Below are 25,578 nucleotides of genomic sequence, written 5' to 3'. Positions count from 1 at the left end.
TGCAATTAGGGATGGGCAATAAATGCTGACATAGCCAGCGATGCTCACATCTCCCGAACGAATAAAAAAACATCTATGGCACAAAAGGCACCACTTTGGCCCATCAAGTCCAAGCTGGCTCTCCACGGAGCTGTCCAGTCAGTCCCACTCCCCGGAGCTCTCCACGGAGCTGTCCAGTCAGTCCCACTCCCCGGAGCTCTCCACGGAGCTGTCCAGTCAGTCCCACTCCCCGGAGCTCTCCACGGAGCTGTCCAGTCAGTCCCACTCCCCGGAGCGCTCCACGGAGCTGTCCCATCAGTCCCACTCCCCGGAGCTCTCCACGGAGCTGTCCAGTCAGTCCCACTCCCCGGAGCTCTCCACGGGGCTATCCAGTCAGTCCCACTCCCCGGAGCTCTCCACGGAGCTGTCCAGTCAGTCCCACTCCCCGGAGCTCTCCACGGAGCTATCCAGTCAGTCCCACTCCCCGGAGCTCTCCACGGAGCTATCCAGTTAGTCCACTCCCCGGAGCTCTCCACGGGGCTATCCAGTCAGTCCCACTCCCCGGAGCTCTCCACGGGGCTATCCAGTCAGTCCCACTCCCCGGAGCTCTCCACGGAGCTGTCCAGTCAGTCCCACTCCCCGGAGCTCTCCACGGAGCTATCAGTCAGTCCCACTCCCCGGAGCTATCCAGTTAGTCCACTCCCCGGAGCTCTCCACGGGGCTATCCAGTCAGTCCCACTCCCCGGAGCTCTCCACGGGGCTATCCAGTCAGTCCCACTCCCCGGAGCTCTCCACGGGGCTATCCAGTTAGTCCACTCCCCGGAGCTCTCCACGGGGCTATCCAGTCAGTCCCACTCCCCGGAGCTCTCCACGGGGCTATCCAGTCAGTCCCACTCCCCGGGGCTCTCCACGGGGCTATCCAGTCAGTCCCACTCCCCGGAGCTCTCCACGGGGCTATCCAGTCAGTCCCACTCCCCGGAGCTCTCCACGGGGCTATCCAGTCAGTCCCACTCCCCGGAGCTCTCCACGGAGCTATCCAGTTAGTCCCACTCCCCGGCTGGATCCCAATAGCCCTGCAAGTTTATTTCATTCAAGTGGCCATCCCATTTCCTTTTGAAATCATTGATTGTCACCACTTTCACCACCCTGGTGGGCATCGGGTCCCAGGTCATTACCACCCACAGCGTTAAAAGGTTCTTCCTCATAGTCCCCCTGCATCTCTTACCCAAAACCTGCAATCTGTGTCCCCTAGTCCTTATACCATTAGTTAATGGGAACTGTTTTCCTTGTCTAATTTATCTATGCCTGTCACAATCTTGTACACCTCTATTAAATCTCCCCTCATTCTCCTTTGAATAAGGAGAACAAACCCAATTTTTCCAACCTAATCTTGGAACTAAAATTCTCCATCCCTGGAACCATTCTGGTAAACCTCCTCTGCATCCTCTCAAGGACCCTCACCTCCTTCCTAAAGTGTGGTACCAGAACTGGAAGCAGTACTCCAGTTGGGGCCTAACCAGAGCTTTGTAAAGGTTCAGCATAACTTCCCTGATTTTGTACTCAATGGCTTTTATTTACGAAGCCCAAGATCCCATATGCTTTACTAACCACTCTCTCAATATGTCCTGCCACCTTCAAAGATCGATGCACATGCCTCCCCCCCAACCCATTCCCTCTGTTCCTGCACACTTTAGAACTGTGCCTCTTCCCATTCCTTCTGCCAAAATGCATCTCCTCATGCTTGTCAGTATTAAATTCTATCTGCCATTCTGCTAGCCTATCTCTGTCCTGTTGCAGGTGGTTCATATAATCCTCACGTTTGCCACACCTCCCAGTTTGGTGTCATTGGCAAATTTTGAAATTCTACTTTGTATTCCAAGATCCAAGTCATTTATATGTAGCAAAAAAAGCAGTGGTCCCAGCACTGACCCTACGACCAGGTGAGAAAGGGGTCTAGGGGTTCCCTCTCAGCCTTTGCCTGGTTTAACCATAACTGGGTTTAATTTAAAAAGAAACACTTTTTAGCTCCCCCTCAGTGAATCCTTGTTCACTGCTTTCCAATTGTAAGGCAAAGAAATCAATCAGACAGGTTTTCTTAGATTTAAACAAGAAAGGTGGGAGTTTATTAATCTTAAACTCTAATTCGGTTAACGACTACGAATATGTGACGCGGCCACGCTAGCATGCATACATGATAAACACACAGGCAGATAGAGGCAGAAAAAGTAGAAAGAATAAAGGGGAAAAGTTTGAGACAATAGCTGGGTTTTTATTACGGTCCTTTGAGTTCGATGTAGAGTCTTTGGTTGCTGGTAAGTCTTGCCATTTCGTTGGGGCCCAGTGCACACTTTAAAATCTGTTTCGATGTAGGAGTCTTTTCTTTCTTGAGGTTTAAGTGACTTCAGTGAATCTGGAGATTAGTGAAAGAGAGAGAGCCAGACAGGAGAGATGCTCTTGTTCCAAGTTCAGTTGCAATCTGCAGTCTGACCCAAGCTGTACTGTGAGCAGTTCAAAACCAGACCTGGACCAGCAGGTTAGTCATGTGACTCACTTTTTTTAACAAACTCCTGTGTTTGTGGATTCCAATGCTCTTGGTGGGGGTGGTATAGTGCTGTCTCTTACGCCGACAAGATGTGGATCACCATTGCCCAGCCCAATCTCTGTTAATTGAATTAGTGAGCAATTCTTTTGTCTCTCCAAGCACTGTCTCTTAATATGCAAATGTTTTTCCAGCCATTGCTGATCTCTTTAAACAAGTCATCTCTTCACTCCAGCAACAGTTTAAAATTGATGTTCATATGACGAAATTAATATGCTTCATTCTTGGCAGGTGGGGGTCTTCATGACACTATCCTTAATTAACTTGAATCTCTTCAAGTGTCTGTTGATTTTTTTCCCTGATTATTGTTTCTAAAACCTTACCTACCACTGATAAACTAACTGGGGAATTAGGAGGGCTAGAGGAGGATGTAGGGATTTGAATACAAGAATGAAGATTTTAAATTTAATGTATGGGGAAAAAAGGATTCAGTGTAGGTCAGGAAAGACCGGAGTAATGGGGAAACAGGTCTTCGTGTGGGACAGGATGCAGGTAGCTGCACTTTAATGCTGAAGTAAAGGATAAAGTTCATTGATATTTAAGTGAATCTATCTCATAAATATAGTACTTATCCACCTGACAATAAATTCGCAGCGTGTTTCAACCAGGTAGAATATTGACCTTAGGCCAGAAATCTGAGAATTCATAATGTATCCATCAGTTTCTTTCCCACTCAAAGCTGAATAGGGAATAAATTACTGTGCAAATAACTAGTTTATTTCAGACAAGGTAAAGTTATCTACTGTGCCTCCAGCATTTTTACACATGCAGCATTTACATCAAATGAAACATGACTTCCAAACTGCAGTATCTTAAGAATAGTGGGAAAGAAGTGGGCCAGAATTTGCTGTCAAAATAATGGCGAGGCTAATTGTTGTTGCTATTATATGTAAAAGTATCATTATTGAATGACTTGAAGTTGCTATATTTGATCGAAACCAAGCTCACCACAAAATGTTGTCTTGTCATTTCAAGCAGAGGTACTCTTTTAATGATATGATAATTGTTAATTACTGTCAGTCAAACACTCTGGCATTGAAAATTAACTATTACAGTTGGAGAGTCTCATCCCTTCAGGTATGAATTGCTGTTGGAGATTTTAATAGTGTCAAATTTAAAAACTGCTTTTTTTCTTTTTTCTTTCTGTCTGTTTGTCTCTCTTTCTCTTAAACCAATCTTTCTTTTCCTCTCTTTATTTCTCTTTCTGTACCTGATTTAGCGTTAAATTCACCCACTCTAATTTGCACTTCCTTCTCAGTTCTTGCACTGTTTATTCATAAATCTTTCACTCTTATTGGTTGATAGACAGTTGCTTTTCCTGTTCACACAGATTCTAACGGCACCATCATCAGTTCATACTTTCAGCAATTTTCAGCACAAAAATGAATATATCCGAACGTGCAAGGGCAAATCTAACAAACAGCAGATGATGTTAGATGCCCTATTAGAGCAAATTCTGGGCCATTATTTCTCTTAAGTACAACGTAGTTTTTCAACATTCAATGTATTGTCCCCATTGGGGACCGTTCCCAGTTATTACTGAAAGAATTACACCACAAGATTTCACATTTTAAACAAAAAACTTGACTGCACAAGAGTTAAACAAAGCAAAACACGACTAACTTAACATTACAATTTGGAAACACTTCTACTTTAAAACTAAAATCTTAACAGAACATGAAGACGTATAACATTAAACTTTAAATCCCAACAGAACACTCCTATTTAACTGTTAGTTCCACCCCAAGAATTTCCCGATACATTACAGGATCTTGGTTTGTTCATTTCTCCTGCGACCAATCCAAAGTGTACCACAGCTTAGGAATTCACTTTCATTCCTTAGTTTCTTAGCTATCTTCAGAGGGATGAGGTCACCTCCCGAATCTGGACATCCCAGCTTGAGCACGGGCCTGCCTCAAAACAGAACACCCTGATTTCCGAATACCTCTTTGTTCCTGAGTCCAGCTGCTCCCAAAGCCAACAGCTTTCCAAAAACCAACCTGTTTTTGCAAAAGCCAACTCCTTGCCTAAAGCCAACTGACTCTCTGTGTCAGCAAACACCCCAAAAAAACTCCTGACCCAAAAGGCATCTCCCTAGCAACATGTATCTCCATAGCAATGTGGTTTTTGTGGGATGTCCCAGATAGCAATTTAAACTAATTATTTCCAACTCCAAATCTTCTCTTTGATTCCTGATGCCCACGTGAATAACTGGTATTGCTAACAATGACAGAGCAAATTCTTCTAAACTTTCTGGTTCTAACTGCCCAGCTAAATGAGGCCACCTGTGTTTTATGGCTCTCACCTCTCTAAATATGTCTCTGTAAGCACAACAATGGGATTTATCCAAATCTATATATGTCAGGTAAGTATTCAAACTCTGATCTGTTATCATACTTACGCTAATTTATTTCTAATTTTCCCTTTCTGCTTCTCTGTGACAGAGTGATCAAACAGCCTTGCATCGGGCAGCTGTTGCGGGTAATACCGAGGTCATCTCAGCACTCGTTCTTGAAGGGTGTGCTCTAGACCGGCAGGACAAGGTGAGGAAGACATATCATTGCTCCACAAAATATATATAAATGTCTGTAGTTTCCACTTGTTTGAAAAAGCAGTTACATTTCATCTCTGGAATCTGAAATTTAATCCAGCCCATATCAACAAAGTGAGAGCACTGTCACACAGTGATAATACAACAGAGTGAGAGAACACTCACACAGTGATAATACAACAGAACAAGAGCACTGTCACACAGTGATAATACAACAGAACAAGAGCACTGTCACACAGTGATAATACAACAGAACAAGAGCACTGTCACACAGTGATAATACAACAGAACAAGAGCACTGTCACACAGTGATAATACAACAGAACAAGAGCACTGTCACACAGTGATAATACAACAGAACAAGAGCACTGTCAAACAGTGATAATACAACAGAGTGAGAGCACTGTCGCACAGTGATAATACAACAGAGTGAGAGCACTGTCACACAGTGATAATATAACAGAGTGAGAGCACTGTCACACAGTGATAATACAACAGTGAGAGCACTGTCGCACAGTGATAATACAACAGAACAAGAGCACTGTCTCACAGTGATAATACAACAGTGAGAGCACTGTCTCACAGTGATAATACAACAGTGAGAGCACTGTCGCACAGTGATAATACAACACAACAAGAGCACTGTCTCAGTGATAATACAACCGAGCGAGAGCACTGTCTCAGTGATAATACAACAGAGTGAGTGCACTGTCACACAGTGATAATACGACAGAACGTGAGCACTGTCACACAGTGATAATACGACAGAACGTGAGCACTGTCACACAGTGATAATACAACAGAGTGAGAGCACTGTCACACAGTGATAATACAACAGAGTGAGAGCACTGTCACACAGTGATAATGTAAATCTGAGTTCTTTTTGCCTTCAGTCTGGTTCAGTAAATATACCGAGTCGGATGTGTAGGTAAAATCAATTACTTTATTTGCGCAGTTGCCAGCGGACTTACTCTGAGAACAGCGGCACTGACTCCACCAGAGTCTGTCAGGTCCCCCACAGAGTAAGTAAAGTTTGTGATACAGGTACTACTGTTTATACATTAAGATTCATGCTACACCTCCTTGTTTAACCAATCAGTGTGATACAATTAATGGGCAGCACAGTGGCGCAGTGGTTAGCACCGCAGCCTCACAGCTCCAGGGACCCGGGTTCGATTCCGGGTACTGCCTGTGTGGAGTTTGCAAGTTCTCCCTGTGTCTGCGTGGGTTTTCTCCGGGTGCTCCGGTTTCCTCCCACAAGCCAAAAGACTTGCAGGCTGGTAGGTAAATTGGCCATTATAAATTGTCACTAGTATAGGTAGGTGGTAGGGAAATATAGGGACAGGTGGAGATGTTTGGTAGGAATATGGGATTAGTGTAGGATTAGTATAAATGGGTGGTTGATGTTCGGCACAGACTCGGTGGGCCGAAGGGCCTGTTTCAGTGCTGTATCTCTAATCAAAAAAAAAAAAATTCGACTTCACCCACGTGGTGACATGCAGTAAATCTGTTACTGAGGTTACAATACATTCCATTCTCAATACATACTTGTTACTAATAATATATTGTTTTGTACCAGCAAGATAAAACAAAGCGGACTAGCAAGCTAATTAGCAAGAGCATAGGAATCATCAATAACCATGCTGGTCTCACTCCCTACATGGATCATGAATCTGTCTCTACCTTGTGACAAGTAATTGCGGCGCATCCTGCTATCTCTATTAGGTGTACATTCCTGAGTGTTTCGTGCAGTCTGCAGCTACATCAAGTAGTGGCAGTTCACAAAGATAAGAGGGACCTAGCACTCCTTATCACTCACACAGGGATGGACATCATTTGATTCACAGGAGTCCATTTGTTCCAAACCACAGGGAGTCACACAATCAGGCCATAAAGAACAGATGTCCTTGCAGTTACCAGTGTCGGCTAGTCTTTACAGTCTCACACGCTCTGCCTTTACTTTTAACTATTTCATTGTGGTTTCTGCCACTTAAAATCAAAGCTGAGCAAAGCTACTATTCCTAACTTGGCTATATTTCCCATTAAGCATAGTGCCATGCCTTTCTGCTCACTTCCACATTCCCCCCTTTTATCATTCTATGATAACCTTCTCTCTACTGATCAACTTATATATGATTATATATATTCACTAGGATTATATGGATCTATTTACTCAAATAACATTTAAACAGTATAATATAAAAAAACTCAGCAACTGCTGAATCAGAAGGGTAGGCTGAGCCACCCTCTAACAAGGGGGCGTGTATTAGCCTGGTCGGTATGTTTTTCATTCTAGCCTTTCCCTAGGATTGTCATGTCTGGGTGATAAGAAGAGTGCTGTTGAAGTACAATGTCTCTCTCTCTCTCTCTCTCTCTCGCTGTACCAGCTGCAAGGCCAAGTTGCCTCTGCAGCCCTGAAGTTATGAAGTCATTTCTGATAAGCTGTCCCTCCCTGCAGCACTGAAGCTAGCTTGTTAGCAATACATGATTGATTAATTGTTCCATCTTAAATGTTCCCATGTAATTCTGTTCTTAAAAATTCTAAAATCTAAATTCTGTTCTCACAGTCCCCCCTTTGATTCTTCAAAACATTTTTAAAAATCATTCCCTTGATCCCACCTAGGTGCCTTTAATGGTCTCTATTTGTCTAGAAACAGCCTTCAACACCCAGAGGGGTCGCACTCAATACGTTGCCTGCTTGTGCCATAAGAGGGGCCTGCGGGAACTCTGTAAAGGCATAAGTTTTGCAGGGGTTTCAACTATCTGCTTACAAAATAAAAGGTGGTACACTTGTACAATTACAATTTCATTTGCAAAGCAAAAGCATAAGCAGTGTAATATTGAAGAAAGCACAATTTAACCATCTCTCATTTAACCATATCTCTCAGAATTACAGGTATTCCCAACACTACTCCAATACTCATAGATCCTGTATTTACACATTCCTGATCTTTCCATACTTTAAATTTTCTGATTTGGCACCTGGTAATTTTATCATTTGTGTGACTAGTTAAGTATTCCAACTGGGTGTCATTGATCCAAACTGGCACCTGTCTTGCATCAATTTGCCTCGAATTTTCTCGAATTTGTTCTAACATTCATGAACTGTATGTACTACAAACACTTTCATTATTTGAAATGTCACTGTTCATTAATATATGTTACTGGTTATTCAAATAATATTTAAACAGTATGATATTTACTGCAGGTGCCTCTGCGCTTGGGAATACCCTACAACAATCCCCCCTTTCGGTAGGAGACTAACCCTAGTCTTCCCAACCGACACTATTTATTATTGTTTTTTTTTTAACATTAATGTGATCCAAATGACTTATTCCCCTGGATAGACAAATTGTCTGTCTTGCTTTTGCTCTAGTTTTCACCCTCCTTCGCTACACATATCGCCTGTATGATCGGCAGGCCAGTATGCCCCATGTTATGGCCAGTATCAACTGTACTCCGACTAGCACATGAGAAACTATCCGAATCTAGGGGTGGATATTCACATTCATCCCCCAATCCCAAATCTTCTCCTACCAACTCCGGTCCTGCAATTCTGTGTCCGTATCTTTCTCTAGCTTTTTGATTTTTGTCTGCAGTTGGTGGCAGAGTTTTACGGATTGGCCCACCCTGAGCCTTAATTCCCTTAGCACTTCGACCAGGTGTGGGATGGGGACTGGTTCTGGTTCCTTGTAATCTTGTAGGTGGTCATGGAGATGATCAGTGACGTTAATGATCTTGGTACCTCTACGCCAAACCTGGATAATTCGGGCTTGCCCTATAGTGACTGGTCGTAAGGGCGTAAAGCAAAAATTAGAAAATGGGATAGGGCATTGTAGATTATTATAGCGGTAGGAACTTCCTGTGGTGGAAACGCAGTATTTCCCTTTACCTCCGTAGCCTGTTCTTACAAAATGCTTTGGGGCAGGTATGATCTCTATGACACAGCCGTCGGTTCGATTGAACCCACATTCATCCAGTTCTCCCTGTCCCAGTGGGTGAGGACATACTGTAAGTCCCCCCTTTGCTTGCATCCCATGAGGGAGGTTTCATATAGTGTATTGTTTCTGAGTATGGCAGAGGTTTCAGTTAAATAGTAGCGGAGGGAGGTATTACCCCGTAGGACCCCAATATTTTCCAACTGGTAATGGGGAAATGGCCCTGAGTCCCTACAGTGACTATTGGGATCATCAGGACTATTGCCACTCCTATAGCTTTGCCCATTTCACAATCTGGGATCACTGGGTATACTCTGGTGAGTACTTTCAGAGTACAATTGTTCAGTGTCCCTTTTCTCTCGGCTAGCCGAGCCAGATGTGGGCTGTCTATCCAATCGGGCACCTCCCCCCTTTGAATCTGATCGAGGTTGTGTCGTGTCTGTCCCACTATCCACAAGCCATAAGCGTGACCGAGTTGTCCCTGCCTTGGCTTTGCGGCATCTTCCCGTTCTCTATCTATGAGGTGGTTGATGGTTCTGGCATGTGCCTCTAATATCGTTATTCCGTCTAATTGTATCTCCATGCCCTCTTTTCCCAGATTGGTCTGATCCTTCTGATTTTTCTCTGCTCTCTTTAAGAGTCCCTTCATTACTCCTTTAAGGTGTTCCATCTTTTCATTCAGACCTTGTATATCTAATGAGTTTATTATGGAGGCACCGGTATTGAATCTGGTAGCAACGTCATTAACTATTCCCCTCTTTGTTCTATAAAGCTGATCCTGGCCTCTAAATCTGGTGGCACCCATGGCATCGGCAGCCTGCTGCATTACAATCTTACTTAATACACTATACATATTTCTTGCCTGTTCTGTACAATATCCCGGCATTTGAGATATTGACCAGGACAGGCACAATCTCATGTTTAACATTATCATACAACGCTTCCCCTGGGCTCGATGTACCCATACACATCCATGTTCCTTTCAACTTTCCTTATCATCTGTTGCCCAATGGGAGGGGCACAAACAATTCCAAAGACACAGCTCTCAGTCACCCCTTCCCCTTTTTGTCTGGTCACGCAGTTAGCACGGTCATCTGTGGAACACCGTACACACTTCCCATCCAACATGTTGTGCAATGCCCCATAGTTCATATAGTCCATATTAATATTCCTTTCATTAATCCGTTGTGCATCCATTACCAGGTCTTTGTTCTTCAGGCCCCACAGCCACTGCAGTCCAGTTCTTTCCCATTCGCCACTAGTGGTTATATCTGTAATTTAAACACACTGCCCTGGTGGTCACCAGGTGTTAGTACTTGTCCATGTTGTGAGTATCCCCCGATGAGGGATACATGTCTACCTGTGGTGACCGAACATGTCCTGGGGAATCCAGGAGTTAATTTATATTCTTATCATCTCTACTCTTTTGAAATTATCTATATGGTCCCGTTGTACTCGGGTTTCGTTCCCCACAATCCTTGCCCAGTTAGTAACCCATCTAATAATCCAAATGCCTATCAATACTACCATTATTCCCTTGATTATATTTTTTTCAGTTGGGACCATGTATTTCTATCGGCCCTTCCCTTTACCATTACTTTGTCTCCCACAACAGGCACCTTTGTCTGTTCCTCTATCCTGTTTCTATAGAACCTCCTGCCTCACCTTGTGCAGTTGTCTGCACAGCTCCTTCACAAATCTTTAACCCTTTCTCTTGCGGGTCCTATTTCCTGCTATGACATCCCCTGGCAACCTCATTGCCCTTCCTGTCACCGTATTCATCAAGTCTTTCCTACTTTAGCTACACCATTCTGTCCTTTTCGTTCCTTTTTCAAAATATCCTTTACTAGCTGACTAAGTGTTCTAACATTCTGGTCCACATTTTCCAAATCTATAGTATTGACAATCGAAGTTCCCGTATTAAGGACTGTGGCTGCGTCATTCACTAAACTATGTTTATGTCTCTTTCCCTTTATTATTCCCTCATTACCAAATTCCTGTCTCAGCAATTGTTACAGTAATACCTTGTACAACTCTCGGGTCTTAGGGCACCAGCCAGGTAGCTGGATATCTGAGATATTCAATATTACCGGTACCAACTCAAGTTTTATGTTATCATATACAATTTTATTACTTTTTATTATTGCAAGTCCATTTTCTGGTCCTGTAGTCAAGGCCGAGCAAGGGAGACCAGTCACTTGTGGCTGTTGGGTCGTAACCTTACTCATTAGTAATTAAAATGTGGGGGTAATCGTGGTGATTGGAGCTTGTTGTCCGTTTAATAAATGTTGAATGCTGGTTTGATTGTTGGCTCCTTCCCTTGTACACCCCCCCCCAATGATTTTGACACAAAAGGTCCCTTGAGGGCCTTTGCTGTCAAAATCTGACACACCTGGTAGATTAAATTGTCCACTAAAATAAAAGCAAAATACTGCAGATGCTGAAAATTGTCTCATTGATAAAGATGCTGTGATATTTGATGTCTGCAATTAAGGTCTTAAATTCTCAAAGCTGCTGGATCTCTTGCTGTGGCATCAATTCTCACATGGCCTGCCGTCACCTGCTTAAAAACAACCCACAAAGAATCCACTGTGGCTCTGCCCTGAGCCCAATGGGTTAATTTGTCCAATTCTATCTGTCAATTTAAAATTTAACAATGTCCAATATGTATAAATTTTACTCTCAGCAATGCAAAATTGTGTGGTGGGTTAAATGGAAAAACAGCAGCTGCAGCGGGGGTTTTTTTTTTCAAGGGGTGGAGCAAAATCATCTCAGCTGCGTCACTTTACAAAACCTTTTTCTTCTCTGATCGGAAAAAAAACCACACTCCATTTTAATCTATTTTTTTCAATCCTTTTGGTATCCTTAGGGTTGCTAGCCTGTGAAGTTGAAAATGCCACAAATGCTTCCGTTGCTTTCCAAATAACAAATCACATCTGCACACTTACACTGGTATTCCACTGTCATGCCACATATTCTGAACTCTCAGGTGATCTTATCAAAAGATCAAATATCAGCGGTGAGGAAAAAGTGGGGGGGCTGGTGGTGTCTATCTGAGATCTTTGCTTACCTCCCCCTGCAGGGTCCTGATGTCTCAGGTTATGGCCAGACTTTCAAATGTAGCTCTCTTAAAAACTCATATCTCCAAGAGAAAACTATCAATTGCTAGTCTTATCTACACTTTCCTGACTTTCACTGGAAAATTCGAGGCTTCTTGGAAATTAGCTGTTCATTTCACTATTTGTTTATCCCCAGAATTCCTTTATTAGCGCTTGCATCAGCCAGATCTAATTGCCAATTCCCATTAATTAGAATTCTATTTCATTTTGAGCCCTGGAGAACCTTTACAATTAATATTAATAATTCCTTAAAACAGAAATCGAACATTTCCATTTGATTCCAGACATTAGTGTATATTGTTTATGTTTTTTTTTTACCTTAGATGACATTTTAATTCCTTAAATAACTTGCCAAATTAAACTGGATTTTTGACATCTCAGATTATTCCAAGTTCAAATAACAGTAAATTTCCCTTTGAATGCTTGAAATAACCACTCATATCAATTAAATTTTGTTTATTGATTCCAACTTCTTATGCCCAGATTTGGTTGTACTTTTTGTACGTTAAAGACAGAAGTGCTTGCAACTATCTCTCCTTCTCAAGCACTTTGTCTCATTGATAAGGATGGTTGCAGCAGGGTTAATTTCTTGCTTGTCTCCAAGGGGGCGGAGCAAAGCATTCTCCGCTGTGCCGCTTTACGTAACCCTTTTGTTTTAATGGAAAAGAACTAAACTCCTTTTTAAATGTTTTTTTTTTATCCTTAGGATTTTCAAACAACAAAATCTTCAGTAACATTATCAACTTCAAAGGAAACCATCTCCATCAGGAAAGACAGCATTTTAGATTAAACTCCAATTGTTTCCAAACTTATTTTTTTGCATCTTTTATAAGAGGTTTCTAATCCAAGGATTATTTTTTTTTAACAAAGATGACTCCAAATTCCAATTCACTGCAATCAATATTTAAAAATCAAAACTGCCAATGTTATATGAGTGAGTCCTCTGTCCGGAACTGAAGACTCCAAAACATGACATCATAAACTTGAAAGTTCATTGTGGCAACAAATGAAATTTCCAGTTCTTCAACTTAACAGGTCAATTAACCTTAATAGTATTAATTCAATTCAGACTTATTAACTTATACTACTTATTAACTACACACAGAACAGAATAGCACGTGCTTATTTTAAAAGATAGGTAAATTACGTCATCTTTCTTGTTCTTTCTTCAGGCGCCTTTTCAAATGACTGTAATAAAACCAAAAACTAAAGAAAAAGTTATTTAACATTCTTAACACAAAATATTTAACACCAGCTTCTTAAACAAACTTTAAACAGACAGAATCTTTCCTATATCTCCTTTGTTTATCCTTCTCTCCCTTAAAACAATATTCAATTCCTGACATTTGCTACTTAAAACAGTCAGTAAAACATGTCTTTAATTTAAACTCGAACTCCAATTAAAGCAGGAGTGGTAAACTTCAAATTGGATTTCTGCCAAACATCTTCAGACCTTCAAGGCTGAAGCTTATCTCTTAGAAAATTGTTCATTGCCTTTTCACAGTTGCAAAACCAATTAAAAATAAAAATAGAATTTTAACTTAAAATATAATTCAATTTTATATCCCATTCCTGGGTGTACAACACTAAGTTGAAATGAACACACTCAACAATCACTTTTCACACTCATTCAATTCCAAACAACTTCGAAAATTGATTTCTGTAATGGGTTACGAATTCAAAATACCAATCTCTTTCAAAATTCCCTGTCCCAATGTCAAGGAACACACACACAGGTTCAACTAATTCACAACCAAAACATGACTCAAGGTTCCCACAAAATATACACTTGTAAAAATAGAAAAAGTAACAGACTCATTCTCTCATCATTAAGGGCAGACAACAAAGAGTTAATGACAGTCAGTTGTACAGAACACAAGCCGTACATCCCAGACATTCAATTCATCCGTGGAAGCTTCCAACATTCTCACATTCAAATCAAAGACACAGTAACTTGTTTTTACTCTAAAACATACCTATCTTTAAAACACATTTTTACCGTGGCGCTTCTGCGTCTTTCTCGAGTGGGCAACGGACGTGGGTCGCCTTTCTCCAGAGGACATGGTTTACTTGTCCCCGGGGGCAACCCTTCTTCCTTACAAGCCGTCGAGCCCATTCTTCCTTCTACTTTCTCAAACCCTAGTTCTTTTCTATGAATCAAGCAGCATTAAAACGAAAGAAAACAAACAAGACACAAGAAAACAAATAGACACAAACAAAAGACGAACCACACACAAGGAGACGAACAGGCGCAGTTAATGTTGAGATCAACAAAATTTTTAGAGTCTTTTGGTTTCCCCCTTCACTAATCAGTATTCCTAATTTAAGGGCGTTTTCTTGCCAACTTGATAGGAGGATTCTATTTTTTTTTCTCCTGACAATATTGTCTCCATAATCCAATTAATTCTTTGGCCCTATTGCCTTTATTTTGTTTCCAGATTTTTTTCTTGGTGTTTTTTTTAAAAATTACTTACAAGTCTTTTGTCCCCCTTAAGGGCCATTGGCCTCCTAATTTCTTATTTAAGGCTGCCGATAATTGTCTGAAGTCTTTCCCTTTATCCGGATATTTATCACACAGTACGTTACTCACAAATTATCTTATTCGAACCTAAAAATACAAATAAAACCTTAACCTCAGCCATTCTAGAACAACCTGCTTAAGCCTTCAGTCGCAACCAACTTTAACTTTAACCTCAGTCCCATCAGCCGTAGTCTAAACTAACCGACTAAACCTGACCTAAAATAAAACTTTAACCTCAGTTCCCCTCAGCCGTAGTCTAAACTAACCAACTGAACCTGACCTAACGATATAACACCTCAGTCGTACCTACATCGACTGAACTTTGTCCTTCTAATCCGCCAGACTGATCGTTGATCTCGTCCAGACGGTCTTACCTGACCATCAGCGAGTGATCAAACTTTTATCGGACTACGGGACAGAGGAAAACCGACATGGTCATATATCAACTACTCACGTCGGGGGCCCATTTCCTCTATCTCCGTCCAAGACTAGTCTGATTCTGATTTCGCTGATGATCGGCGGTCGTCTGTTGAGATCCCACTTCTGACACCAAATTGTAAATCTGAGTTCTTTTTGCCTTCAGTCTGGTTCAGTAAATATACCGAGTCGGATGTGTAGGTAAAATCAATTACTTTATTTGCGCAGTTGCCAGCGGACTTACTCTGAGAACAGCGGCACTGACTCCACCAGAGTCTGTCGGGTCCCCCCCCAGAGTAAGTGAAGTTTGTGAAACAGGTACTACTGTTTATACGTTAAGATTCATGCTACACCTCCTTGTTTAACCAATCAGTGTGGTACAATTCGACTTCACCCACGTGGTGACATGCAGTAAATCTGTTACTGAGGTTACAATACACTTCCATTCTCAATACATACTTGTTACTAATAAAATATTGTTTTGTACCAGCAAGATAAAACAAAGCGGACTAGCAAGCTAATTAGCAAGAGCATAGGAATCATCAATAACCATGCTGGTCTCACTCCCTACATGGATCATGAGTCTGTCTCTACCTTGTGACAAATAATTGCGGCGCATCCTGCTATCTCTATTAGGTGTACATTCCTGAGTGTTTCGTGCAGTCTGCAGCTACATCAAGTAGTGGCAGTTCACAAAGATAAGAGGGGCCTAGCACTCCTTATCACTCACACAGGGATGGACATCATTTGATTCACAGGAGTCCATTTGTTCCAAACCACAGGGAGTCACACAATCAGGCCATAAAGAACAGATGTCCTTGCAATTACCAGTGTCGGCTAGTCTTTACAGTCTCACACGCTCTGCCTTTACTTTTAACTATTTCATTGTGGTTTCTGCCACTTAAAATCAAAGCTGAGCAAAGCTACTATTCCTAACTTGGCTATATTTCCCATTAAGCATAGTGCCATGCCTTTCTGCTCACTTCCACAATAATCCAACAGAACGTGAGTACTGTCACACAGTGATAATACAACCGAGCGAGAGCACTGTCTCAGTGATAATACAACAGAGTGAGAGCACTGTCGCACAGTGATAATACAACAGTGAGAGCACTGTCGCACAGTGATAATACAACAGTGAGAGCACTGTCGCACAGTGATAATACAACAGTGAGAGCACTGTCGCACAGTGATAATAGAACAGAACAAGAGCACTGTCGCACAGTGATAATACAACCGAGTGAGAGCACTGTCTCAGTGATAATACAACACAACAAGAGCACTGTCTCATAGTGATAATACAACCGAGTGAGAGCACTGTCTCAGTGATAATACAACAGTGAGAGCACTGTCGCACAGTGATAATAGAACAGAACAAGAGCACTGTCGCACAGTGATAATATAACAGAGTGAGAGCACTGTCTCAGTGATAATACAACAGTGAGAGCACTGTCGCACAGTGATAATAGAACAGAACAAGAGCACTGTCGCACAGTGATAATATAACAGAGTGAGAGCACTGTCACACAGTGATACTACAACAGAGTGAGAGCACTGTCGCACAGTGATAATACAACAGTGAGAGCACTGTCGCACAGTGATAATACAACAGTGAGAGCACTGTCGCACAGTGATAATAGAACAGAACAAGAGCACTGTCGCACAGTGATAATACAACCGAGTGAGAGCACTGTCTCAGTGATAATACAACACAACAAGAGCACTGTCTCATAGTGATAATACAACCGAGTGAGAGCACTGTCTCAGTGATAATACAACAGTGAGAGCACTGTCGCACAGTGATAATAGAACAGAACAAGAGCACTGTCTCATAGTGATAATACAACCGAGTGAGAGCACTGTCTCAGTGATAATACAACAGTGAGAGCACTGTCGCACAGTGATAATAGAACAGAACAAGAGCACTGTCTCATAGTGATAATACAACCGAGTGAGAGCACTGTCTCAGTGATAATACAACAGTGAGAGCACTGTCGCACAGTGATAATAGAACAGAACAAGAGCACTGTCGCACAGTGATAATATAACAGAGTGAGAGCACTGTCTGTGATAATACAACAGTGAGAGCACTGTCGCACAGTGATAATAGAACAGAACAAGAGCACTGTCTCATAGTGATAATACAACCGAGTGAGAGCACTGTCTCAGTGATAATACAACAGTGAGAGCACTGTCGCACAGTGATAATAGAACAGAACAAGAGCACTGTCTCAGTGATAATACAACCGAGTGAGAGCACTGTCTCAGTGATAATACAACAGTGAGAGCACTGTCGCACAGTGATAATACAACCGAGTGAGAGCACTGTCTCAGTGATAATACAACAGTGAGAGCACTGTCTCAGTGATAATACAACAGTGAGAGCACTGTCGCACAGTGATAATAGAACAGAACAAGAGCACTGTCGCACAGTGATAATACAACAGAGTGCACTGTCACACAGTGATAATACAACAGTGAGAGCACTGTCGCACAGTGATAATACAACAGAGTGAGTGCACTGTCACACAGTGATAATACAACCGAGCGAGAGCACTGTCTCAGTAATAATACAACAGAGTGAGAGCACTGTCACACAGTGATAATACAACAGAGTGAGAGCACTGTCACACAGTGATAATACAACAGAGTGAGAGCACTGTCACACAGTGATAATACAACAGAGTGAGAGCACTGTCACACATTGATAATACAACAGAGTGAAAGCACTGTCACACAGTGATAATACAACAGAACGTGAGCACTGTCACACAGTGATAATACAACAGAGTGAGAGCACTGTCACACAGTGATAATACAACAGAGTGAGAGCACTGTCACACAGTGATAATACAACAGAGTGAGAGCACTGTCACACAGTGATAATACAACAGAGTGAGAGCACTGTCACACATTGATAATACAACAGAGTGAAAGCACTGTCACACAGTGATAATACAACAGAACGTGAGCACTGTCACACAGTGATAATACAACAGAGTGAGAGCACTGTCACACAGTGATAATATAACAGAGTGAGAGCACTGTCACACAGTGATAACACAACAGAGTAAGAGCACTGTCACACAGTGATAACACAACAGAGTGAGAGCACTGTCACACAGTGATAACACAACAGAGTGAGAGCACTGTCACACAGTGATACTACAACAGAGTGAGAGCACTGTCACACAGTGATAATACAACAGAACGTGAGCACTGTCACACAGTGATAATACAACAGAGTGAAAGCACTGTCACACAGTGATAATACAACAGAACGTGAGCACTGTCGCACAATGATAATATAACAGGTCAGAGCACTGTCTCACAGTGATATTAGCTGTGAAATGTTTTTGACAATGGACTGCAGAATATTACTTTGTAATTGATCTGTGCCTCGTTGTTTAAGCTTCTGCTAAAGCCTTTTCTGTGAATCTTATTTGCATCTCAGGATGGTAACACTGCTCTGCATGAAGCCTGCTGGCACGGGTTCAGTCAATCTGTCAAACTCCTGGTCAAGGCAGGAGCAAACGTCCATGCAAAGAATCAGGTTAGAAAGAAGGATTGTATTTTTGGGTCATTTTTATTTTTATGAATTAAAAAGTTAATTGATCTGTGTAATGGACTGTGCAAGAACACTTTGGGCAATAGTGTAAAACAGGCAATTGCGGATCAGCCACTTGACTTCAGTGGAAATGCAAATTGGGTGGCTGAACTGGTTATCGCCTCTCTTGCATCATTGCCTGAAGTCAAAATTACCCCTTGAACATGTTACAGGGAATAATGTAAGAAAACTTCCCAGCTTTTAAAAATAAAAGGGGAATGGTCAGATTTATCTTTTTAAACTGCAGTGCCTTGTGGTTCTTGCAACCAAATTTTCCCAATGTACAATTGAAGCAAAAGAAGCTGAAAGTTTTGGACCTAACCCAGGCAGTCATGGTTTCACAACAGGGCTAATTTTCAGAGATGTGTGATTTCTTCATTTGTGTAAAAACTGGGCTAATAGGAACATTTCCACACCGTGAGTACATTTTCCAGAAAATAATCCCTGCTGTGAAAAGTTTGAATATTTTGTATTAGTAATTGCTAAGAAGCAGAGTTTTTCCAATCAATGGACTTATTTATGAGAAAAATTAGAGTATCTGTAGTACTTTGGTGGTTCCCACATTTGTAGTTGTTGCATAATTCGGCTTGTTTGTAAATTATGAAGTGTTGAGTCTCCTCAAGTCTCGTTCACCCATCACCCCTGTTTTCACTGACCTACATTGGCTCATGGTCTGACAGCATCTTTTATCATCAATTTTAAAATCCTCATCTTTGTTTTCAAATTCTTCCGTAACCCTCCATATCTCTATACCTCCCGATGCGCTACAAACCTTCGAGACCTCCCTGCTCCTCCAATTCTGATATGTTGAGCATCCACGATTTTAATCGCTCTACCATTGGTACCTGTGCTTTCAAATGCCAAGGGTCCTCAGCTCTGGAATTCCCTCCTGAAACCTCTGAGCCTCTTGACCTCTCCTTCCTCTTTTAAGATGTTTATTAAAATTTAACTCTTTGACCAAGCTTTTGGTTATTTGTTTTGGTATCGCCTTCTGTGACTCAGTGCCAAAAATGTTTTTATTGATCACTTTCTTGTTGAGCACCTTGAGATATTTTGCTAAGTTAAAAGTGTTATATAAATGCAGTTTGTTGTGACAATAACATGTTTGTGGTGATCAAATATTTTGAACTCATCGTTAGTTGTGTTAAAAAAAAAAGTTCTCTTTGAGCTGATTTGAACCACTCGCTGTTGAGGCCAGATGATGTCTTCATAGGTTTCTACTCATGCAGCCCTGGGATAGACTGCTGTCCATTTGTTCCTGAACCATCTTTTCTTCTTCCTCTTTATTAAAGAGTGTACTCTGCTTATTATCTTCTCTTTGACAAGCAAGCAGGAAATTGTAAACACAAGCTCAGCTGATTCATCACCAAACCACCTGTACAGGGTCAAAATGATGATGGACTAAATGGCCTTCAGAAACAAATCAAATAATGGCAAGAATGATGGATTGATATAGCACAGAGGGAGGCCATTCGGCTCTCCATGCCTGTGCCAGCTCTTTGAAAGGGCTCTCTTTAACTCATTCCGCTCCCCCACTCTTTCCCCATGGTCCTGCAAATCTTTCCTAATCAAGTATTCATCCAATTCCCTTTTGAAAGTTATTATCGAATCTTCGTCCATCACCCTTTCAGGCAATGCATTTCAAATCATAACTCGCTGAGAAACTTCTTTTCCTCTTGTTGCCTCTGGTTCCTTTCTCAATTACCTTAAATTTGTGACCTCTGATTAGTGATCCATCTGCCACTGGAATCAATTTCTCCTTATTTACTCTATCAAAACCCTTCATGATTTTGAACACCTCGATCAAACCTCCCCATAACCTCATGCAGCTGTAAGGAGAATAATCCCAATCTCTAGTCTCTCAACATAACTGAAGTCCTTCATTCCTGGTATCATTCTAGTAAATCTCCTCTGCACTCTCTCTAAGGCCTTGATATCTTTCCTAAAATGTGGTGCCTGGAATTGGCTACATATTTCAGCTAGGGCCGAACCAGTGATTTACAAAGATTTAACATAACTTCCTTGCTATTGTAATCTGTTGGGGGAATTTTATGCTCTCCCTCACTTGGAGGCAGGGAGAACATATAATCAGGTGGGATGATGGGGGGGGTACCCCGCCACCTTCCTGCCTCCACCCAAATTAAGTCTGGGGCAGGAAGGCCTGTGAATGACTTTCCCACCCAGTCGCCAATTGAAGCCCTTAAGTGTGCAATCAATGCCCAGTTAAGGGCCTCATCCCACCGCTGTTAGAATTAGCCCAGCAGTGGACTGATGTTTCGCTGCACAGTGATTATGCCAAGCAAATCCATGCAGGTTGCTTGCTGGCATCTCTTTAACTGAGCATTTGTAACAAGATAGATGAGCTAACGGCACAGATAGAAACAAATGAATGTGATTTGATTGATATCACAGAGACGTGGTTGCAGGATGACCAGGACTGGAATCTCAATGTTCAAGGATATTTGATGTTTTGGAAGAATAGGCAGAAAGGAAAAGGAGGTGGGGTAGCTTTGTTATTAAGGAAGGGATCAGTGCAGTTGTGAGTAATGATATAGGTGTAATAGATCGTGATGTAGAATCAGTTTGGGTGGAAATAAGGAATAGCAAGGGGAAGAAATCATGGGTGGGAGTGGTCTATAGGCCCCCGAGGAGTTGCCTCTCTAGGACAAAATATTAATCAGGAAATAATGGAGGCGTGTAAGATGATTTTAATCTGCATATAGACTGGACAAATCAAATTGGCAAGGGTAGCATGGAAGACGAATTTGTAGAGTGCATCAGGGATTGTTTCTTAGAAAAATACATTGCAGAACCTAGATTTGGTAATGTGTAATGAGGTAGGGTTAATAAAAGATTTCATAGTTAAGGATCCTCTAGGGAGAAACGATCATAACATGGTAGAATTTCAAATTCAGTTTGAGGGTGAGCAACTCTGGTTTCAAACCAGTGTCTTCAACTTAAACAAGGGCAATTACAGAGGTCTGAAGAAAGAGGGAAAGTCAGTAGAGGAGCAGTGACAGACTTTTAAGCAGATATTTCATAACACTCAGCAAACATTTATTCCGGTCAGAAGGAAGGACTCAATGAGAACGATGAACCACCTGTGGATAACAAAGGAAGTTAAGGAGAGTATCAAATCAAAAAAAGGCGTACAAAGTGGCAAAAGCTAGTGGTAGGCCAGAGGATTCGGAATTTTTCAGAAACTAGCAGCGGATGACTAAAAAGCTAATAAAGAGGGAGAAAATTGATTGAGAGTAAATTGGCAAGAAATATAAAAACAAACAGTAAGCGCTTCTATGGGTATATAAAAAGGAAGAGAGTAGTTAAAGTAAGTGTGGGACCCTTAGAGGATGAGACTGGGGAATTAATAACAGGGAATAGAGAAATGGCAGATAATTTATACCAATATTTGCATCGGTCTTCACGGTGGATAACACTATAAACATTCCGACAATAATCGATGAGTAAGGTGTAAATGAGAGGGAAGAACTTGTAACAGTCTCTATCACAAGGGAAAAGGTGCTGGACAAACTGATGGGACTAAAGGCAGACAAGTCACCAGGATCTGATGGCCTGCATCCAAGGGTTTTAAAAGAAGTGGCTGCAGAGATAGTGGAGGTATTGGTCATAATATACCAAAACTCACTGGATTCCGGTAGAGCAGCAGAAGATTGGAAAACCGCTAATGTGACGCCCCTATTCAAGAAAGGAGGGAGACAGAAAGCAAGAAACTATAGACCAGTTAGTTTAACATCAGTCATTGGGAAAATGCTAGAGTCCATTATTAAGGAAGAAATAGCAGGACATTTAGAAAAACATAATGCAATCAAACAGAGTTAACATGGTTTTATGAAAGGGAAATCATGTTTGACAAATTTTTAAAGAGCTGCTTGAGGATATAACAAACAGAGTGGATAAAGGGAAACCAGTAGATGTAGTATATTTGGATTTTCAGAAGACGTTCGATAAGGTGCCACATAAAAGGCTATTGCACAATATAAGAGCTCAGGGTATTGGGGGTAATGTGTTGTCATGGACTGAGGATTGGCTAACACAAAGAAGGCAGAGAGTTGGGATCAATGGGTCTTTTTCAAGTTGGAAAGCCGTAACTAGTGGGGTGCCACAAGGATCGGTCCTAGGGCCTCAACTATTTACTATCTATATTAGTGACTTAGGGGAAGGGACAGAGTGTAGTGTATCCAAATTTGCTGACAATACAAAAATAGGTGGGAAGGCATGTTGTGATGAGGACACAAAGAATCTGCAAAGGGATATAGATAGGTTAAGTGAGTGGGCAAGAACGTGGAAGATGGTGTTCAATGTGGGGAAGTGTGAGGTCATCCACTTTGGTAGGAAGAATAAAAAGGCAGATTATTATTTAGATGGAGAAAGACTACAAAATACTGCAGTACAGAGGGATCTGGGTATTCTTGTACATGAAACACAAAAAGTTAGCGTGCAGGTGCAGCAAGTAATTAGGAAGACAAATGGAATTTTGGCCTTTATTGCTAGGGGGTTAGAGTTTAAAAATAGGGAAGTCTTGTTACAACTGTACAGGGTGTTGGTGAGGCCACACCTGGAGTACTGCGTACAGTTTTGGTCCCTGTATTTAAGGAAGGATATACTAGCATTGGTTCACGGCTGATTCCTGGGATGAAGGGGTTGTTTTATCAAGAACGGCTAAACAGGTTAAACCTCTATTCATGGAGTTTAGAAGAATGAGAAGTGATCTTATTGAAACATATAAGATTTTAAGGGGGTTTGACGGGGTAGTTGCTGAGAATATGTTTCCACTGGTGGGGGAATCTCGAACTAGGGAACATAGTTACAGAATAAGGGGTCACACATTTAAAACTGAGATGCGAAGGAATTTCTTCTCTCAGAGGGTGGTGAATCTCTGGAATTCTCTACCTCAGAGAGTTGTGGAGGCTAGGTCACTAAATGTATTTAAGGAGGAGGTAAATAGATTTTTGAAATCTCGGGGAGTCAAGGGGTATGCGGAGCAGGTCCGAAAGAGGAGTTGAGGCTTGGGACAAATTAGCCATGATCTTATTGAATGGCGGGGCAGACTTGAGGGGCCAAATGGCCTACTCCTGCTCCTATTTCTTATGTTCTTATGAGCAGCACCACCACAGAGGTGGTGGCTGCTGCTGGTAATGGAGTTGCACAAGGCCGTAAGTGAAACCCCTCCCACCCTGCCTTATCCTGTGGCCTGGGTCCAGGGCCTCGTGTAACTCCATCACCAGCAGCAGTCACCACCTCTGCGTTGGTGCTGCTCAGTTAAAGAGATTCTGGCTTCTGATTGGCCAGCAGCTCTCAGGCAGGATATCCGCTGCCGGAGTCTTTGATCCCAGGGAAGGCCCACCGCTGTCCACTTAAGTGCCTAATTGGCACTTGATCTATCGGGCCTTCTCCAGAGGGAGCAACATGGGGCTCTCGCTAGCGCTTTTGCTGGTGGTCAAGACCCCCGTCACCCAGATATCCCTATTAATAAAGCCAAGCATCTCATATGCCTTTTTAACAGCCTCCTCGACTTGTCAGGCTACCTTCAAGGTTTTGTGAACGCACAACCCCAGGTTTCTCTGTTCTTGCACCCCCTATAAAATTATACCATTTAGTTTATAACAAAATATTATAAAAATCTGATAAACTGCCAGGGACTGGAGAAGCATTCTAATACCATGTCTTCCCATGTGTCTTTGTGTCTGTATATTCTGAACACTCTGTTGCTGAAGCTATACAGTTCTGCATGTTTCTGTTGTCAGATCTGCTCTTATGATAGCATGGTCGCTTTGTTTTCTGAAATCAAAATTTTAAATTTCTGATATATTTTAGAATAATTGCAGTGGAAAACAGAAACTTATTTTTTCTTCCTTTCCTCTGCGTGGTCTCCAAAAGCCACTGGCATCTATAGCCAGCAGGGCAAAAGAGTTGACCTGTACAGGGTCCTGTCTGTCCCACTTTATAACTGGTTATTGTGAAATGTGCAGGAACAGGTTGGGGTATAGTGCGGATTCTCCTGTCTCCTTGAAGGGAAGTGTTTGACCTCAATTAAGTGTCATCTAATGACTACTTGGCTGAAATCCTCTCAAGATTAAACAAACTGATAATCATTGTTTAGTAACTTTTCAGTCTTGTCGCTTGTGTCTCCCTTAAGGCAGGTAACATAGCCCTCCACTTGGCCTGTCAGAATGGCCATTCCCAGAGTTCTCGTGTACTATTGCTGGGAGGGTCCAGACCTGACATTAAGAACAGTGTAAGTGAGGGTCTGCTCTTTTATATCTTTTGATATTCAGAAGAATTTTTCTTTAAAGGAGCCTTGCTTGTCTTCAGTATTTTTGTTGGTTTGTATTCAGTATGGCTTGGAGTTGAAATGTTTCTGTTTTGCAGATGGGTGACACATGTTTGCACATTGCTACTCGGTATAATCATGTGACTATTATTAGAATCCTCCTGAGTGCTTTTTGTTCTGTCAGTGAGAAGAATCAGGTCAGTGCGTGAAATGCTGTCCCTCATACCCTGTACTGTGGATGTATATTATTCTGTCCCTCATACCCTGTACTGTGGATGTATATTATTCTGTCCCTCATACCCTGTACTGTGGATGTATATTATTCTGTCCCTCATACCCTGTACTGTGGATGTATATTATTCTGTCCCTCATACCCTGTACTGTGGATGTATATTATTCTGTCCCTCATACCCTGTACTGTGGATGTATATTATTCTGTCCCTCATACCCTGTACTGTGGATGTATATTATTCTGTCCCTCATACCCTGTACTGTGGATGTATATTATTCCGTCCCTCATACCCTGTACTGTGGATGTATATTATTCCGTCCCTC

At 41.9% G+C, this 25,578-nt stretch overlaps 1 protein-coding gene across 5 annotated transcripts in view; it reads left to right on the top strand.

Annotated features, from left to right (window-relative positions):
* ankrd6b (ankyrin repeat domain 6b) overlaps positions 1–25,578 on the top strand; it is a 242,028-nt gene that overhangs the window by 186,351 nt on the left and 30,099 nt on the right. For 3 of the 5 annotated variants that reach the window (XM_068026535.1, XM_068026527.1, XM_068026543.1), the window contains 4 exons: positions 5,023–5,121; positions 18,579–18,677; positions 24,889–24,987; positions 25,122–25,220. In XM_068026535.1, coding sequence (XP_067882636.1) covers positions 5,023–5,121; positions 18,579–18,677; positions 24,889–24,987; positions 25,122–25,220 — 396 coding nt within the window. The remainder of the gene's footprint in view (positions 1–5,022; positions 5,122–18,578; positions 18,678–24,888; positions 24,988–25,121; positions 25,221–25,578) is intronic. The other 2 variants (XM_068026550.1, XM_068026559.1) reach the window with 2 other exon arrangements.

The sequence above is a fragment of the Heterodontus francisci genome, chromosome 3 (genome assembly GCF_036365525.1).
Source record: "Heterodontus francisci isolate sHetFra1 chromosome 3, sHetFra1.hap1, whole genome shotgun sequence".
NCBI lineage: Eukaryota > Metazoa > Chordata > Chondrichthyes > Heterodontiformes > Heterodontidae > Heterodontus > Heterodontus francisci.
This window is presented reverse-complemented; position numbering and strand designations above follow the sequence as displayed.